The sequence below is a fragment of the Salvia miltiorrhiza genome, chromosome 7 (assembly GCF_028751815.1).
Source record: "Salvia miltiorrhiza cultivar Shanhuang (shh) chromosome 7, IMPLAD_Smil_shh, whole genome shotgun sequence".
NCBI lineage: Eukaryota > Viridiplantae > Streptophyta > Magnoliopsida > Lamiales > Lamiaceae > Salvia > Salvia miltiorrhiza.
Genome location: NC_080393.1, coordinates 943,874 through 963,272, shown reverse-complemented (window position 1 = coordinate 963,272; position 19,399 = coordinate 943,874). Strand labels below are relative to the sequence as shown.

Below are 19,399 nucleotides of genomic sequence, written 5' to 3'. Positions count from 1 at the left end.
TATTTAAACGAGTCGAGCTTGAACTTGTTAATATTCCACTCGACTCTACTCGTTTACAGCTCTAGACTGGTATTTGCCTAACTTAGTAAATCATAGTTTGTATATTAGATTCATAATTTGTTGTTTTATACTTCCTCCGTCACATTAATAATATCCTCATTATTATATTAGGACGTCTCACTAGTAATGTTCAATACCATATTTAATAAAAAATTAATTATTTAAAATATTATTAAGAATGAGTCCAACTCACTTTATACGCCAACTCATTTAAAATAATTTTTAAATATCTTCCAGCAACTTTATACACTAACTAATTTTTTCTTCATTTTTGTGCCCAAAGTAGTGGGACATTACTAATTTTTATTGGTCGGGCTCCTTTGGTGTTGGGTCTTTTTTCGTGCGGTCTGTGTTTCCAGTTGCGCGTGCTTTGTTTGGCCCCTCTTTCGGGCTTCGTTTTCTTGCTTATGGCTGGGCTTGACGGGTTCTCTTTTCTTTCATTGGCATTTTGTCCCTCTGAATTTTCGCCGAAAAAGTTTTTATGAGGTTCGACCCTTTGTTAGCTTCGTTGTGCTTTCAATGGGTTGCTTGATTTTACTTTCCCTTTTTCTTTTAATAATATTTTTAACTCAGTAGTGCCCAAAGTAGTGGGACATTACTAATTTTCAATTAATAAGTTTCATCAATTACTCAATAATTTATTTTTATTTATATTAAAACAGAAAAAAAATTGTAATTAAATCAAAAGACAAAGACAATTGCAAATTACACAATTAACTCGACCATTGCAAAAGAAGAACATACAAACACACAAAACCCTAGAAATTGTATCTTCAAGTCCGATTCCACATCCTCTCTAACGGCTTTTGAATTCTCTGCCTTTGTTGATTAGGCGCTGCAGTAACCGAGAGATCATTTGAGGTAATCTTCGAGAATTTGATAAATGTGATATTTCTCCAAATATGTTTTAGGTAAATTTTGAGTTAGATTCTGTTTTAGAGGATTTGATTTTGAAGATGGATCGACTCAGTGAGTTGCCAGACTCTGTAATATTTCACATATTTTGGTTGTTGCCTATGAGGGAAGTTGTTAGAACAACAATTCTATCGAAGCGTTGGAAAAGCCTCTGGACTAGCACCCCTTTCCTTTACTTTGATGATTTTTTTGACCAGTTTGATACCAGAGATAAACTTCGAATCTTCATTCATCGCGCTTTATCGCGTTGGGATGGGGTGAAGGTTTTGAAATTCAAGGTTGAAGTGGAACACGAGGAAACAATACACGGGGATGTTGATTTGTGGGTGCGTTTTGCCATGAAATATGAAGTCGAAGAGTTATACTTGCATATGGTGATAGAGGATTATGTATCATGGAGTGGCGATACTGATCACGAGATACATTGTGTGCCGCAGTTTCTCTACTCGTGCTCATCTATTAAAGTGTTGTCGATCACAAATTGTTTCTTTAGAATCAATGGGGATGTGCAGTGGAATCATCTCAAGAGTTTAACAATAGTTGAAGGTTTTGGGGTCACTCAACACGTGATTAGCCAGATATTGTGTGGTAGCCCGCGGTTGGAGCTCTTAACCGTGGCCTTTGTGGAAAGAGGTGAGAGCTTGTGCATCCGATCTACTAGTTTGAAAGAGCTGTCGATTTATAAGTACTTGTATGAAGCCGATGATCCATCTACTTATACGACAGAGCTGGGAATTTGGACCCCGAATCTTGAAACATTGGAGATTAAAGGAAGTCCATATGACAAGTGTTTGTTGATGAATGTCTCGTCTTTAATTCGTGCAACGCTTGGGTTTTCTAATCTACATTTCTATGATGAAGCATATTGTGACAACTTTTGTGGGATGGATGGCTTTGTACCCAGAAACCATTTCTTTGGAGATTTATTTGGTCAAATTCTTCCAAGCATCCAACACGTTGAAAGCGTGAAACTAGTGTCCTGTTGCGTCAAGGTTTGGATTCTTTCAACTATCTTCTATTGATTACATTGTTATAGATTGATGCAGAGTAACAACATTCACATAAATATTAAGCATACTTGATGAAGATTTCATTGTTCATTCAGCTACACATATATACCTATTGATCATGTTCTCTTAATTCTATTTATTCGGCATCTATATCTCACATTTGATCAATGACTTCTTTAGTGAATCATATTATATTAAGATTTTGCCTTTTTCAATGCACATTTTAAAGATGTTATGCTTTACCAAATAGATTTTGCATTATTTGTGATTAGCTTTGAACCAATTATAGACACACTTTTACATAAACTTATTGTGACAACAGGTGTTTGGAGCTATGATAGAAAGATGCATGAATTCATCTTCTCCTAATGTCAAATCCCTACAGCTCGGATTTTATTTCGAGGAAAGTTATTTTGCAGGTATTATTGAGATTTTCCCTCTACTAAAGAAGTTAGTCATTAAATTTACTAAGAAGGATAGGCACGATGATTATCGAGAATACCTGGGCTTTGATTCTGAGAACTACCTCGAGTTTGAAGCAAATCTTCCTAAGCCATTTTTGCTGCAGTTGAGGATAGTTGAGGTTACTTGGATTGAGGGTGCCGTCATATTTCCGTTTCTAGAGTTTCTGTTGAAATACGCGAGCAAGTTAGAAAGGATTGTGTTCCGAGTAAAAGGATTCACGTCGCCTTCACACCCATCGAAGCTGTTGCTTTTGGCATCACAGAAGCTGCTCAGAATGCCAAAATCCTCTCCAGCTGCACAGTTTATTTTCAGTGAATATTGATCTCACCAAGTTGTGTGTTAAATCACAAGAATATTGCAGAAACTAATAGTCTTTTTTAGATGGATGAATAGCTTGTCATACATTTCTTGTGAATATATTGCAATATCACTATTTTAATTTTTTCAGGGAAACTGTCAAATTGTCAACTTTTATACATAAAGCAATAACCATATAACTTCAATTTTTAAATGTAATGTATCTTTAATACAACAAATTATATATACATCTCATCTGGAGTCTTTTCAAGTATTCAAAATGTTGCCACATCAATTACTACGATATCAATCCAAATTTACAGCAGTTTCATGCTCCCACTCGTGCTCGGTTGCTCGACACCAACGCCTAGAGTGCGAGCCTGCTGCTGATCAGCGTCGCCACATTGTTGATTTTGACGTTGGGGTCTTTGTTTGGGCGATTTTAACTCGTGATCGTTACCCTGCTCTTGAGTATTCCAAGTTGTCTGCGCGAAAGATTGGCCCCGTGGAAATCATTGCAAAGATGAACCCAAATGCTTGTCTGTTAAAGCTTCCTTCTCATTTACGTTACTACGTATACGTACCTCTGACGTTTTCAATGTAAAGCATTTGATTCCTTAATCTGGTGAAAATCCATCTGGAGATGAAGCTGTGCTTGATTCGGCGACGAATCTTTTCTTACATGGGGAGAATGATGGAGATGGGAAGCCCCATTAGCACATCTAGAGAAATTTGATTGTCTTCTGCCAATTAAGTCATATACCATGCTTAGGATAAACATAATTTAGTTTTAGTACGTGCCTGTTTGATATGGGTTTATAGGTAGGATAAATTAAATTAATACAGATTAGTGTGATGTTTGATATCATATGCAGTTAATATGGTCAACTCCTACTTAATCCTACTTCTCCATGCTATTTTGTGGGATTAACCCATACTAATAATCCGCCCACCCCCCTCGGATAAATTTAATACTGAGAAATTGGATAAAAATTCTGCTACCCTTCCTCACGCATATCAATGCAAATGCCCAAGTAATGGTGGACACACATGATATTTTTAAAATTATGTGAGGATAGTTTTGGTATTAGATAATATAATCCAACATAATCCTATGGATATCAAACATAATATAGGATTAAGTAGTCATGATATCAAACACCCATGAAATAATATAAATCCACACTAATCCACACTAATTTCTCAAGATAATTTTAATCCTAATCAATCCTAAACTGCAAATCAAACGGCCCCAATAACTTAGACTAATTTGAAAATTAGGGCTCGTTTGGTTTTCAGTAAAGGATTATGTAGGATAATTTGTAATCAGGATATTTAGCGTGGATAATGACAGATTATTAATACTGAGTTGGTGTTTGCTATCATGGCTAAATACAGAATATCATGATTTAAGTTAATCCTATGGGGGAGGTGGTATTATTAATCCTAAGAAATCTGAATTAATAATACTGGGTCATGGGATTAAACCGGGTCATCCGCATTATTACTAAATAATAACAAACACTAGACTGATCTGTACTAAATTAGCTAATACAGTGTATTAGCCAATATCAAACACACCCTTAGGATAAAAAAAATTAGGTTAGCAAAAATATGACTCAAATTAATAAATAATGCACACACGTGATTTTCAACCCAATTTAAGGGTTCAGGATTTATTTGAAACTAAAATGAGCCGAAAATTAAATTTTCGAATTTGAAAAAGTATGATACTAATTATAATGGGGCCGAAAATTGTTTTGTCATGGTTGTATTACTTATTAATTAGTGTCTTAATTTTGCAACCCCAAAATTTTTGTCCTAACTTTCAAAGTTTATTTTTTTGTTCACCTAAAAACCTCTATCTTTTAGCATTAGATTAGCACTCCTTATGCTATTAGGGTGTCTCCTAATTTTGCAAGCTCAAAAACTTTTTATCCTAATTTTCAAATCTTGTTTTATTGACCTAAAAAATCATCTAACTATCTTTTAGCATTAGATTAGGACTCCTTACTAATTTAGCAAGCTCAAAAAAAAATTATCCTAATTTTGAAATCTTATTTTATTGACCTAAAAAATCATCTAACTATCTTTTAGCATTAAACTAGGACTCCTTAGCCAACTTCAATTGTCGGCCCATTTAAAGAATTCCTATCCTAGTCGAAACCAAAATGGGGCTAAACTAATTAAAATGGGTCGACAATTGTCTTGCAAGTATATTACTTATGTTAATTAGTGGACCTAATGGTAAAAATAGGACCGTAACTTTCAGGATTTTTAGAAAAAGGACTATAAGTTACGGATTTTGAAAATAAGGACTATAATTTTTTTTTTAACATTTACACTCCTTTTTCGGGCCCAAAATTAATTGTTCGGGCTTTTAATGCCACGTAGAGCCCGTTGCTGACGTGGACTGCCATATTGTCAACTTTTTGGCAAAAAAATTTTTTGTTTCTTTTTTGTATTCCCGTTTTAACAATTAACAGTTATATATTTTTTTTAGGAAAATTAACAATTATATTTGTTTTATCTTAATTAATTTAATATCCTAAAAGAAAGCTACATATATACGTTCATTATAATGTTAAAAGACATGTATTATAATGTTACAGTCCTATTTTTACCATTAGGTCTAATTAGTGGCCTACTTTTGCAAGCCCAGAAGAGCCATCTTAATGTCCATATAATCTATATTATTAACCTAAAACAAGCGTTAGGGTTTCTTGCTCAGGTAAACTTCGACACTTTGATAGTATGTGTTATTGCTTCGAATGTGTTTAATTAGGTAAAAATATTTGTGTTTGTTATGTTTCAGACGTTTTGATTTTGCCGATTACGAGATGACAAACTCAAAGAGATGCAAATATCATGACCGACTGAGCCAGCTGCCCGACGCCCTAATCTTCGAGATATTTTGGTTGATGCCGATGACAGATGTGGTTAGGACATCTCTTCTATCCAAGCGCTGGAGAAACCTTTGGACCATTACTCCCTTTCTTAATTTCGATATTGTCGTGTTTGATGAAGATAGGCGTCGGAAATTCGTTAATAAGGCTTTATTGTGCTGGAATGGGACTAGGGTTTTGAAATTCAAAATTTCCGATTCGCGATATTGGCTTGGTGATTCAATGGTTAGTGATGTTGATTTTTGGGTGTGGTTTGCCAAGAAATATGGAGTCGAAGAATTATCTTTACTTCTACTTGTGCTGCCCAATATTGCAAATTCTGTGCCGCAATGTCTCTACTCGTGCTCCTCTCTTAAAGAGTTATGGCTATATTGTTGTAACTTGGAGATTTCTGGGAATGTGCAGTGGAATCAACTCGAGAGTTTAACTTTACGTGTGGAGAAGGTCAATACACATATGATTAACCAAATATTGTCGGGTAGCCCTCAGTTGAGAGTATTTGATTTGGGATATATGAACAGAGATGGAAACTTGAGTATCCAATCAAATAGTTTGAAAAAGTTGTTGATTACCAATTATAATCCTATGAGAAGAACTGAAGTTGTGGTTTCGAAGCTAAGAATTTGTACCCCAAATCTTGAAGAATTAGTACTAGGGGATTATTCATACAGCAAGTGTTTGCCGATGAATGTATCATCTTTAACCTGTGTAGATCTTGCGTTATTCGGATTAGAAGCATTGGGTCAAATTCTTCCAACCATTCAACATGTTGAAAACGTCATATTATCGACCAACTATAGCCCCAAGGTTTGGTTTCTATGCATTTTCTTCAATGGCTTACATTTATTGCAGATTAATTAATTCAACATTTGTATGATTTCTTTGTTGCATATATCAATGGCTTCTTTATGTTTGACCAAGTAGGTTTGTTTCTCATTAGCTTATAATCAATTGCAGCAATGCAGCTAGGTGAAATATCATGCTTGTGACTTATATGTTAGTACAGTGAGTTAGATGGTCTTTTAGTTAGGACAGTAACTTCGACTGATTTGGTAACTAAGACAAAATAATTCAGGCTTGCAAAAAAGTAGGACACTATTTAGTAAGTAATATTGCACTTACATGACAATTCTCAGTCCATTTTAATAGTTTTGGGCTTTACTTTGAATGTAGGCATAGTCAAACTCTTAAAGTGGATCGGGAATTATCCTGTTAATGCATTACTTATTAATTATTAGTGTCCTATTTGTAAGCCGAAAAGTTTTTGTCCTAATTTTCTAATTAGTATATTGGGAACTCCTACAGCATCCCCTTGCCTTGATGCTTGTCTTTTATCTTCCTTGGTTTTTTCTTCAATCAGCTGATTATGAATGTAATCAAACATATTGCTTTACAGGGGCTCGGAGCTATGAAAATGAATTCATCTTTTCCTAATGTCAAATCTTTACAGCTTACATGTTGTTCATATGACTACAAACACGTAGTAGGTGTTCTTGAGATTTTCCCTAAGCTTGAGAGATTAGTCCTTCAATACCAGAAAGAAGATGGCCACCAAGATCACATAGAGTCACTCAATCTACCTGAGTCATTTGTTTTGCAGTTGAGGACAGTGGAGGTTACTTGGGCTGAGGGCGACGACGTATTTCCATTGATTGAGATTATACTAAAATACGCGAGCAAGTTAGAAAAGATTGTGTTCCGATTAATAGAAACCAAGTCACCTTCACCACCATCAAATTCTTTGTTTTCATTGTCACAGAAGCTGCTGGGAATGCGAAGATCCTCAACTAACTGCACAATTGATCTCACCATGCTTCCTTCATAGATTTTGCAATGACCTCATGTTTTCATTTTTCTTTCCTTGATTATTTCTTTTGGAGATTTTTGTATGTGTTTATTCGGAGATTTTTTTTATGTGTTTATTCAAGTCACTAGAGGAATTTTACACTCTTTAATTAAGCTAATGCTCTTTTGATATGTAATGCTATGGATGATACTAACGATATCTAGTGCCTTAGATGTTAGTTTGTAAATTAGAATTCGAAAAGATATGAAAAATTGAAAATCCTGGGAAAAGTCCAATTTTCGATTGTTTAACATATGTAACATATGGGCTACTACAAATTGGAGTTAGATTGTCTTTTAGGATAATAATTTAGAAATTAGGACAAAAATGTTCGAATTTGCAAAAGTAAGACACTAATTAATAGGTAATGCACCCGCAGAACAATTCTCGACTCATTTGAAGAGTTTTGGACTTACTTGAAACTAAAATCAGCTGAAAACTAAATTTTCGGGCTTGTTTGTTTACTTATTAATTTATAGTTTAGTTATATGTTTTTTAAGGGTTTATATAGAAATATGTATCATATGTTCTGGAATTTCATCTATTATTTGTTTTTTTTTCTTATTTGAGGGAAAGTACATCTATTATACAATAATTACTCAAATAGAAAACACATCTTAATTAAACAGAAGGGTTGCAGTTTCATGCGACATTCATCGAACAGTTGGAGCACTTCAATAGTTCAATACGTGTGAGTGATCTGCTGGGCATTTTGTCGAATAGTTGGAGCACATCTTCAGTTTTAATTTATTATGTTTTAATACAATTTTAAGATAATAAAATATGATTCACTGACCAATTAGGATTAACTAGAGTTCACTCATCCAATTAGAAGATGAAGCAAGATAATAACAATTAATTAAGGTTTCCTCAATAGTTTGACATTATAAGGTTCCCTCCAGTGCTAAAACACACACATCGGACAAATTTTGTTAAAAATTTAAAATTAGTGATGGTGTAACTGCTGAATATTATAGGGTCAAGTTGTAATTGGGGAAATGATCAAACATACAACGAGGAAGGCGACGTATCTGTTGCCTAACTTCTAAATCCTTTGTTTGTTTGATTCAGAAATCTTGATTTTTGTTGTTTTAAACTTTAATTCTCAGCCATCTAAAAAAAAAACTCATTTGAAACTCAATTCGATAGTAAAATGGGCCGAGCTCGAGCATGATTTCAAGCAGCAATCGACACGTTGAGCTCGTAAATATATTCAAATTCATTTGTTCGTGGATATATTGATGATCATGTTCACGAACCTTCGATCGTTTTATTGTACGAGTTTTAACTAAGTCGAGCTTGAATTAATTAAAATTAAGAGCATATTTTAAATATTTTTCAAAATTTTCATGAGTTTTTAATGAATTTGAGCTTAAATATCATTTTATACGACGAGTTGAGCTCATACTTCAACTCGAATTCAATATTATCGAATATCACACAAGATGAGGAATCAAGCTCAAACTCAACAAAGGGGTGACAAACCGAGCTCCATCAACAAGACAAAAGCTCAAATCGAGCTCAGGTTGATCTCAAACACTCGGAATATTTAAACGAGTCGAGCTTGAACTTGTTAATATTCCACTCGACTCTACTTGTTTACAGCTCTAGACTGGTATTTGTTGCCTAACTTAGTAATTCATAGTTTGTATATTAGATTCATAATTTACTGTTTTATACTTCCTTCGTCACATTAATAATATCCTAATTATTATATTAGGACGTCACTAGTAATGTTCAATACCAAGTTTAATAAAAAAATAATTATTTAAAATATTATTAACAGTGAGTCCAACTCACTTTATACACCAACTCATTTAAAATAATTTTTAAATATCTTCCAGCAACTCACTTTATACACTAACTAAATTTTTCTTAACTTTTGTGCCCAAAGTAGTGGGACATTACTAATTATTATCGAAAACTACCTGGGCTTTGATTCTGAGAACTACCTCGAGTTTGAAGGAAATCTTCCTAACCCATTTTTGCTGCAGTTGAGGACAGTTGAGGTTACTTGGATTGAGGGTGCCGTCATATTTCCGTTTCTAGAGTTTCTGTTGAAATACGCGAGTAAGTTAGAAAGGATTGTATTCCGAGTAAAAGGATTCATGTCGCCTTCACACCCATCGAAGCTGTTGCTTTTGGCATCACAGAAGCTGCTCAGAATGCCAAAATCCTCTCCAGCTGCACAGTTGATTTTCAGTGAATATTGATCTCACCAAGTTGTGTGTTAAATCACAAGAATATTGCAGAAACTAATAGTCTTTTTTAGATGGATGAATAGCTTGTCATACATTTCTTGTGAATATATTGCAATATCACTAATTTTTTTTCAGGGAAACTATCAAACTGTCAACTTTTATACATAAAGCAAGAACCATATAACTTCAATTTTTAAATGGTCATTCCATTGGCTTTACACCCACGGTGCAACTCGGAGAGTTACATGCAATGTTGCTTGCCATTGGCTTTTGCTTAGAAAATGACCTTAGCCCGGTTTTTCTCTACTCTGATTCGCTACTGACCATACATGTTTTACATGATACTGATAAAGGGTTGGGATCCCTTTGTGATGATTTGTGGGAAGCTTTCGAGCACGCACGTCGTCATGTGGTCATTGATTTCTGTCATGCTAGGAGAGAAGCGAATCAAGCTGCTCATGCTCTAGCCGATCTGGCTCTGGCTTCAACTTGCAAAAATATGACACTAATTAAAAAATCCTCTCACTCACTTATATGTTAGTATAGTGAGTTTATATGATTTTCTAGGACAATAATTTAAACTGATTTGAAAATTAAAATAGCTTGATTGGGTACATATATATGTGGCCTAAGAATACCAAAAATTAAAATAATTGGCCTATTTTTGCAAGTTCGAGAAATAATAGCCTATTTTTGCAAATCGCCCTAAGATAATGGCCTTAAATAATTTTAAACTCGAAAGTGTAGTGTGGCTTTGGTATGTTTTGTATTATTTAATTAATAATTTTAATCAATTACTCAATAATTTATTTTGTTTATATTAAAATAGAAAAAATGTATAATATAATAAAAAGATGAAGACAATCTATATATCTATATATAATATAAAAGAAGAGTTTTTTTTCCTCCAAATTTTTTCTCTCCTCTCAATCTTTCTCATTAAATTTTATCTTTTTCTTTTTTCTTTTTCTATTTTAATTCTTTTGAAAAAATCGTTAATCTCGATTCATGAAAAAAATATTCAATATACATGTTGAATTAAAGATTACGAAAAGACCTTTAATTCAATTTAAAAATATAAAAAATTAATTTGAAATAAATAAGTTATATATGATCATTAAAGTGTCAAAATTAATTTTTGTTCTCTTTATCTATAATGTTGAATATTATACTCTATTTTCATTTGTATTGATTTGTTGGTGAAAAAATTAAGTTTATGCCATTTTTTCGTTCAAAATATTTTACATGATTGATAACTTAGACTAATTTGGAATTAAAAAAAAATGAGTTTACAAAAATAAGACACTATTTAATAAAAAATGCACCAACGTGACTCTCAAAATAAAAAACGCACCAACGTTGAAAATTAAATTTACGGGCTTAAATAAAGCAATTAAAATTAAATTAGTGGTCATCTTTTAATTTCCACTATTTAATGACTCTCAAAACCCAGCCCTTTATTTAAACTAATAGCATACATATATTATAAGCAAATATTAATTTTACCTAATCTTGCATGCTTAGATACACCCCAAATTTCCCTTGGTCCCATCTTCACTTTTCGTTTTATTAGATCCTTTTAATTGTGTAATCAATATCATTAAAGGAAACTATCAAATCGTTAATTTTTATATAAATATTATTATTAAATCATTAAAGGAAACTATCAAACGATTTCTCTTAATTTCCATATCAATATACATTATTTGACCTAAAACAAGCGATTAGGGTTTCTTTAGTCTTCTAGTATTTATATATTGCCTGAGACTTGCAAAACAGACGGATCGTGTCGTGTTTATTGTTCTTCATCGTTGTTGTTTGTCTGCATCATTGCAGTTCTTCTTGATCAGGTAAACTTCGACACTTTGATCGTATGTGTTATTGCTTCGAATATGTTTAATTAGGTAAAAATATTTGTGTTTGTTATGTTTCAGACGTTTTGATTTTGCCGATTAAGATCGAGATGACAAACTCAAAGAGATGCAAACATCATGATCGACTGAGCGAGCTGCCCAACGCCGTAATATTCGAGATATTTTGGTTGATGCCGATGACAGATGTGGTTAGGACAACAGTTCTATCCAAGCGCTGGAGAGACCTTTGGACCATTACTCCCTTTCTTAATTTTGATAATCGAACTATGTTGTTTGATGATGATAGGCTTCGGAAATTCGTTAATCGGGCTTTATTGTGCTGGGATAGGACTAGGGTTTTGAAATTCAAGTTTCTTTCGCATAAGCTTGGTGATTCAATGGTTGGTGATGTTGATTTGTGGCTGAGGTTTGCCCAGAGATATGGAGTCGAAGAATTATCTTTAGTTGAAGTAGTGCAGCTCAATAGCGCAAATTGGGTGCCGCAATGTCTCTACTCATGCTCCTCTCTTAAAGCGGTATGGCTATTTTGTGGTAAATTGGAGATTTCTGGGAATGTGCAGTGGAATCAACTCGAGAGATTAACTTTAACTTCTGGGGAGGTGAATGCACATACGATTAACCAAATATTGTCGGGTAGCCCTCAGTTGAGAGTCTTTACTTTGAGATATAACGATAGAGGTGGAAACTTGAGTATCCAATCAAATAGTTTGAAGGAGTTGTTGATTAGAAAGTATCCTGTTAGAGGTTTTGAAGATCTGGTTTCGGAGCTGAGAATCTGTACCCCAAATCTTGAAAAATTAGAACTCGGATGGGTTAATCCATATACAAAGTGTTTGCTGATGAATGTATCATCTTTGTCCCATGCGACTCTTAGGTTATGGGGATCATGTGTATTCGAGCTTATTAAGTATGACTTGCATTCTGGAGAAGCCTTGAGTCAAATTCTTCCAACCATTCAACATGTTGAAAACGTCAGATTATTGAACTGGAGCACCAAGGTTTGGTTTCTTTGCATTCTCTTCAATGGCTTACCTTTGTTGCAAATTAATTAATTCAACCTTTGTATGATTTCTTGATTTGCATCAATGGTTTCTTTTGTTGAAAATACTAATCAAGGTCAATAAACAACCACATCTAGAAGTATAGAAATATTTAGCAATAGTCAAAAGATATATTTTGTGTGACTTTAGTAGGATTTTGTATGACTTTGCTTCATGTTGTAATCTATAAATAGATATCAATGTAATATGAAAATAAGCAAGAGAAATACAAGAAACAATACTTACAATCTCTCAAATTCTCTTACAAAATGTTTATACCATATTTTAACATGGTATCAGAGCATGTTTAATCCTTGGAACTCAGAAAAATTTTCCTCATTGTTCCTTTTTTACCTCAACCCAAATCAAGGCAGCCAAGCCGTTTTTTTTCCTCCATTTTCCTTCCTGAAAAAAATTAGATCACAATGTCAGAAGAAAGGCAGATCATAGAACCAAAATCAGATACAAACGAGCTAACCCAACAAATAGCCAATCTGATGCGAAACTCCGAAAACGTCGTGCTCGGATTCAAATTACATGGCAACAATTATCCCCTATGGGCACGCCTCATGAAGGTAGCCATAGGCAGCAGGGGCAGGTCCGGACACATCACCGGACAACCACCACCACCAAAACCTGCAGATCCGAATTACAACAAATGGGAAGAAACAGATCTGGCTGTTTTTTCTTGGTTACTACAGAATATGGAAGGGAAACTAGTGATGAACTTCGCCCAACATCAGACGGCTAAGGCCGTTTGGGACAGTCTAGCAGTAACATACGGTAGTGGAGCCACAGATCCGCTCCAAATCTACGACTTGGAGGTGAAAGCAAATAAGGTGAACCAAGGACAACTTACCCTAGAGGACTACTGGAATGAACTACAAGCCATATGGCTCAACATCGACAGACGGGAGCCGAATCCGCTGGATTGCTGCGAAAAGGGCATCACCAAATACCAGAAGCTCATCGAGAGTCGGCGTCTGTATCAATTTCTATCCGGGTTGGACTCAAAATATGACCACGTTCGACGGGATATCCTCAAGGAAATCCCGGCTCCCTCAGCGGAATCGGCGTTCTCGAAAGTGAGAAGAGAGGCCGCCCGACTACAAATCTTGCAGCCGGCAACCAACCACGCCGACATCGACGCCTCATCATCGGGAGGAGTCGGAGCCGGACTCGCCGCCGTCCACCGCCCTACTCAACGGGCTGAAATCCGACCACCACACACCGCCACCATCAGGAACAACCCACCACGCTCAGGAAACTTCCAAAATCGAAAAAAGGAAGATAAATCCAAGCTCTACTGTACTCATTGTGGCATGAACAAACACACCAAAGAGATGTGCTTCCAAATTGTTGGTTACCCGGAATGGTGGGAAGACAACAACAAAATAGCGAAAGGGAAAATGGCAGACGGAAGTGGAGCAACACCAACCGGAACGACGGTGGCCGAAAACCGGCCGGCGTGGGCCACGGTGTCGGCGGCCATGGCTGTCGACCGACTGGCAGCTGGAACGTGGGGCGCGAGGGAGATGTCGGCGGCTGGAGATCAGTCGCCGCTGACCGTGAGGGCGGCGGCACCGGCCGTGATGCGACCAGCGGCGGCGGAGGTGGCTGAAGAACGTCCGGCTGTGCAAGGGGGTAGAAAAAATCGTGGAGGAGAAGGCGCCTATGAAGGAGGCGCAGGTATTGGAGGTGAAATTAAAGGGTTTGGTGGTGTTTTGCAACATAAACCCCTAACTTTCTCATATTACTATAAAAGACCCCATTTTTTGGGGTCAAGTCCCTCAAATTTTGCAAATTCGAAATTTCCACCCCTTAACTATTCTAAATTCCAGAAAGAACCCCATCTTATGAAAACTAACTCCCTAGTTTTTCATAAATTAAAAAACCACCCCAAACCTTTGTGTAATACGAAAAATACCAACCTTTTATGTAGAAAATCCCTAAAATCTTCCGCTACATATCAAAACTCATCTGATAATAGGGATAGGGATAAAAGGTGGATTTTTGATTGTGGAGCCACTGATACGATGACTTTTGATAAAACTGATATCATGAAGGCATCAGCACCATACCGAACACATGTTCAAACTGCAAATGGTGACTTAACCCGTGTTGAAGGGGCTGGAACCATAGAAATCTCTCCTACTATGCACCTCTCAAACTGTCTATATGTCCCTTCTCTGTCTCATAAACTCCTGTCTATTAGCCATGTTACAAAAGAACTAAATTGTACTATGCTAATGAATCCTCAATTTTGTCTTCTTCAGGATATCAGGACGGGGGAGATTATTGGACGTGGCACTGAGAGAAATGGGTTATACTATGTGGATGAGATAGCTCAACAAGGCGAGGTGATGCTCGCTCACGGAACTGCTAACCGTGACGCTTGGCTTTGGCATCGTCGGTTAGGGCATCCTTCCACAAGTTATCTTAAGATATTATTTCCTGAATTAATAAAGGGGGGAACTCTGTCTTGTGAAACTTGTATTTTGGCTAAAAGCCACAGACACTCTTTTAAACCTAATAATACTGTGGTTAAATCTATTTTTTCTTTAATTCATTCTGATGTTTGGGGACCTTCACCTATTGCCGGAGGTCCGGGTTTTAAATATTTTTTGCTTTTCATTGATGATTGCACAAGGATGACATGGGTTTATTTCCTCAAACACAAATCTGAAGTTTTTGAAAAATTTACCCATTTTTCAACCATGATTCAAACTCAATTTGAGAAAAACATTCAGACTCTTAGAACCGATAATGGGGGGGAATTTGTCAATAGATCTATGCAGGAATTTTGTCAAAAAAAGGGGATAATCCATCAAACTACATGTCCCCATACCCCTGAACAAAATGGTGTGGCAGAAAGAAAAAATAGAATTCTCCTTGAAATGACTAGAGCTGTGATGATTGAATCTAAAGTACCCACACACTTCTGGCCTGAAGCTGTTGCTACCTCTGTCTATCTTATAAACCGTCTTCCCACTAGAACTCTCCAGTTACAGACTCCTTTAGAAAAACTCTCCACCTTGGCATCTGTCCCTCTTGCTCTTACTCTCCAACCTAGGGTTTTCGGGTGCTCTGTTTTTGTCCATATCCCCAAACATGAAAGAACTAAACTTTCCCCGTGTGCCATTAAATGTGTCTTTGTAGGTTATGGCATTAATCAGAAAGGGTATAGGTGTTACAATCCTAAAACTCGTCAAGTCTTAACCACCACGAATTGTGATTTTCAAGAAACTGAGTTCTTCTATGATAACCAACTTAACAGTCAGGGGGAGAGAGAGCAAGGAAATAAAATAGACTTGTTAAGCTGGTTACCAATGCCAAGTACGGAAGCAGGACCAACAGAAACAGTTAACCTTGCCACTGAGCAGGTCTCATCCACTACAGAGCCCATATCTCCTCGGTACCCTGATTCTATATCTCCTCCACCATTGATATCCGAGGTAAGGCATTCAGAACAAACTTTATCCTCTGAGGTACCTGATTATGTTCATCAAACTTTATCCTCTGAGGTACCTGATTATGTTCATCAAGTTGTTGATGAAGAACAGGAGAATATTGCAGAGAAAGATACCAGGGGATACGTGCTGCCTCCTAGGAGTACTCGAGGGATTCCTCCTAAAAGGTACACTCCGGAGAAGGTCGGGAAGAACTCTCGGTATTCTATTGGAAAGATCGCTAAAGGAAATCTATCCAGAACTGCTGTTGCTTATGAAGCAGCACTGTATGATGAAGATATCCCGACGACAGCTGAACAGGCTCTTGAAATTAAGCACTGGAGAGAGGCCATGAAGAAGGAGATTAGTGCGTTAAATCGGAATCATACTTGGGAGAAGTGCAGATTGCCAAAAGGGAAGAAAACTGTGGGATGTAAGTGGGTCTTCACCATCAAAAGAAAACCAGATGGGTCAATTGAGCGATACAAAGCTCGATTGGTCGCAAAAGGGTACACACAGATATATGGGATCGACTATGAGGAGACTTTCTCTCCTGTTGCAAAAATGAACACCGTCAGGGCTCTCCTCTCTATTGCTGCTAATAAAGATTGGGACCTCCACCAATTCGATGTTACAAATGCTTTCCTCCATGGAGAACTTGAAGAAGAAATGGAGGTTTACATGGAAGTTCCCCAGGGTTTCTCAGAAGAATTCGGAGTTGGTGAAGTATGCAAATTGAAGAAGACACTGTATGGGCTCAAACAATCCCCCAGAGCCTGGTTTGGGAGATTCACCACGGCCATGAAAAAGTTTGGGTACCAGCAAAGCAATGCCGATCACACCTTATTTTTGAAGAAGAGAGGTGACCTTATTTCCTGTTTAGTCATTTATGTTGATGATATGATCATAACAGGAAACGACTTGGAAGAAATCCAAAAGTTGAAAGATAGGCTGTTCAAGGAGTTTGAGATGAAGGACTTGGGAAGACTTAAGTACTTCCTTGGAATAGAAGTTCTCAGGTCAAACAGGGGGATCTTTATCAACCAAAAGAAGTATACTCTAGACCTTCTAGCAGAAACAGGGATGCTAGATTGCAAGCCAACAGAGACGCCTATTGCTATGAATCACGGGCTACAGATTGAGGAAGGAGCAGAACTGACTAATCGAGGAAAATATCAGCGCTTAGTGGGAAAACTCATCTATCTTTCTCATACGCGACCTGATATCTCTTATGCCGTTGGAGTGGTAAGCCAATTCATGCACCAACCACAAGCTAACCACATGGAAGCTGCGATCAGGATTGTAAAATATTTGAAAGGAACTTTTGATTATGGAGTGTTATTCAAGAAATCTGGACACCTTGAAATACAGGCATACACTGATGCTGACTGGGCTGGAAATCCCGTCGATCGAAAGTCAACAGCAGGATACTTCACCTTTATTGGAGGCAACCTTGTCTCATGGAGGAGTAAGAAACAGAAAGTGGTAGCACTCTCTAGTGCAGAAGCCGAGTTCAGGGGAATCAAGAGTGGACTAACCGAAGTCCTGTGGCTAAAAAGATTGTTGACTGAATTGGGTCTTCAACCGACAAAGACATGTCAAATGTTTTGTGACAATAAAGCAGCCATCAGCATATCAGAAAATCCTGTTCAACACGACAGAACAAAACATGTAGAAGTTGATAGACACTTTATCAAAGAAAAAATTGAAGGAGGTATTGTGACGCTCCCATTCGTAAGGTCTGAAGACCAACTAGCAGACATCCTAACCAAAGCTGTGAACTCCAAGAATTTTTCAGAAGTTCTTGGCAAGTTGAATATCGGGAATCCCGTTACTCAACTTGAGGGGGAGTGTTGAAAATACTAATCAAGGTCAATAAACAACCACATCTAGAAGTATAGAAATATTTAGCAATAGTCAAAAGATATATTTTGTGTGACTTTAGTAGGATTTTGTATGACTTTGCTTCATGTTGTAATCTATAAATAGATATCAATGTAATATGAAAATAAGCAAGAGAAATACAAGAAACAATACTTACAATCTCTCAAATTCTCTTACAAAATGTTTATACCATATTTTAACATCTTTATGTTTGACCAAGTAGGTTTTGCTGCTCATTAGCTTATAACCAATTGCAACAATGCAGCTAGGTGAACTATCATGCTTGTGACTTATATGTTAATTAGTACACTAAGTTAGATGGTTTTTTAGGATCATACGTGACTTAGATTGATTTGGAAACTAAGAAAAGAAATTCGGGCTTGCAAAAAGGTAGGACACTATTTAATAAGTAATGCACCTACAGGACAATTATCAGCCCATTTTAATAGTTTTGAGCTTTACTTTGACTGTCGTAGATTAATTAGCATCCTACTTTTGCAAGCTGAAAAATTTTTGTCCTATAATTTTCAAATTAGTCTAAGTTATTGTCCTAAAAAATCCTCGCCTTGATGCTTGCCTTTTATCTTCCTTGGTTTTTTCTTCAATCAGCTGATTATGAATGTAATCAAACATATTGCTTTACAGGGGCTCGGAGCTATGAAAATGAATTCATCTTTTCCTAATGTCAAATCCTTAGAGCTTAGATGTTGTTCATATGACTACAAACGCGTAGTAGGTGTTCTTGAGCTTTTCCCTAAGCTTGAGAGATTAGTCCTTCAATACCAGAAAGAAGATGGCCACCAAGATCACATAGAGTCACTCAATCTACCTGAGTCCTTTGTTTTGCAGTTGAGGACAGTGGATGTTACTTGGGCTGAGGGCGACGACGTATTTCCATTGATTGAGATTATACTAAAATACGCGAGCAAGTTAGAAAAGATTGTGTTCCGATTAATAGAAACCAAGTCACCTTCACCACCATCAGATTCTTTGTTTGTGTTCCGATTAATAGAAACCAAGTCACCTTCACCACCATCAGATTCTTTGTTTTTGTTGTCACAGAAGCTGCTGGGAATGCGAAGATCCTCAGCTAACTGCACAATTGATCTCACCAAGCTTCCTTCAAAGATTTTGCAATGACCTCATGTTTTCATTTTTCTATCCTTGATTGTTTCTTTTGGAGATTTTTGTATGTGTTTATTCATGGCACTAGAGCAATTTTTACACTTTTTAATTAAGATAATGATCATTCGATATGTAATGCTATGGATGAAACTAACGATATCTAGTGCCTTAGATGTTAGTTTGTAAATTAGAATTCGAAAAGATATGAAAAATTGAAAATCCTGGGTAAGTGAAATTTTGATTGTTTAACATATGTAACATATTGATTACTACAAATTGGAGTTAGATGGTTTTTTAGGATAATAATTTAGATTGATTTAGAAATTA

General features: G+C 36.3%; 4 protein-coding genes across 5 annotated transcripts; all 4 read left to right on the top strand.

The window, feature by feature from the left end:
* The first annotated feature begins 790 nt into the window (after nt 1–790).
* LOC130991351 (F-box protein At5g03100-like) lies at nt 791–2,881 on the top strand. 2 transcript variants are annotated; one of them, XM_057915518.1, is made up of 3 exons: nt 791–921; nt 1,000–1,967; nt 2,308–2,881. In XM_057915518.1, the coding sequence occupies exons 2-3, from the start codon at nt 1,017–1,019 to the stop codon at nt 2,770–2,772; spliced, it is 1,416 nt and encodes a 471-aa protein (XP_057771501.1). In that variant the 5' UTR covers nt 791–921; nt 1,000–1,016; the 3' UTR covers nt 2,773–2,881. The 2 variants fall into 2 exon arrangements, with proteins under 2 accessions (XP_057771501.1, XP_057771500.1); XM_057915517.1 differs by having other exon boundaries at nt 804–1,967.
* A 2,682-nt stretch (nt 2,882–5,563) lies between these two features.
* On the top strand, nt 5,564–7,600 carry LOC130991350 (F-box/LRR-repeat protein 25-like). Its single transcript, XM_057915516.1, has 2 exons — nt 5,564–6,460; nt 7,050–7,600. Exons 1-2 carry the CDS (start codon nt 5,588–5,590, stop codon nt 7,476–7,478), a joined length of 1,302 nt encoding a protein of 433 aa, XP_057771499.1. The 5' UTR covers nt 5,564–5,587; the 3' UTR covers nt 7,479–7,600.
* A 3,988-nt stretch (nt 7,601–11,588) lies between these two features.
* Nucleotides 11,589–19,087, top strand: LOC130993011 (F-box/LRR-repeat protein At3g26922-like). The gene is made up of 2 exons (XM_057917733.1): nt 11,589–12,572; nt 18,593–19,087. The coding sequence occupies exons 1-2, from the start codon at nt 11,664–11,666 to the stop codon at nt 19,085–19,087; spliced, it is 1,404 nt and encodes a 467-aa protein (XP_057773716.1). The 5' UTR covers nt 11,589–11,663.
* On the top strand, nt 12,863–15,201 carry LOC130991349 (uncharacterized). The gene is made up of 2 exons (XM_057915515.1): nt 12,863–14,303; nt 14,891–15,201. The coding sequence occupies exons 1-2, from the start codon at nt 13,040–13,042 to the stop codon at nt 14,926–14,928; spliced, it is 1,302 nt and encodes a 433-aa protein (XP_057771498.1). The 5' UTR covers nt 12,863–13,039; the 3' UTR covers nt 14,929–15,201.
* Nucleotides 19,088–19,399: the final 312 nt, after the last annotated feature.

Excerpts from the sequence above, each read along its gene's own strand:
- LOC130991351 (XM_057915518.1), top strand. The coding sequence starts at position 1,017 with ATGGATCGACTCAGTGAGTTGCCAGACTCTGTAATATTTCACATATTT. Across the intron at positions 1,968-2,307 it reads TAGTGTCCTGTTGCGTCAAG|GTGTTTGGAGCTATGATAGA; the intron begins GTTTGGATTCTT and ends TTGTGACAACAG.
- LOC130991350 (XM_057915516.1), top strand. The coding sequence starts at position 5,588 with ATGACAAACTCAAAGAGATGCAAATATCATGACCGACTGAGCCAGCTG. Across the intron at positions 6,461-7,049 it reads CGACCAACTATAGCCCCAAG|GGGCTCGGAGCTATGAAAAT; the intron begins GTTTGGTTTCTA and ends ATTGCTTTACAG.
- LOC130993011 (XM_057917733.1), top strand. The coding sequence starts at position 11,664 with ATGACAAACTCAAAGAGATGCAAACATCATGATCGACTGAGCGAGCTG. Across the intron at positions 12,573-18,592 it reads TATTGAACTGGAGCACCAAG|GGGCTCGGAGCTATGAAAAT; the intron begins GTTTGGTTTCTT and ends ATTGCTTTACAG.
- LOC130991349 (XM_057915515.1), top strand. The coding sequence starts at position 13,040 with ATGTCAGAAGAAAGGCAGATCATAGAACCAAAATCAGATACAAACGAG. Across the intron at positions 14,304-14,890 it reads CGCCTATGAAGGAGGCGCAG|GATATCAGGACGGGGGAGAT; the intron begins GTATTGGAGGTG and ends TGTCTTCTTCAG.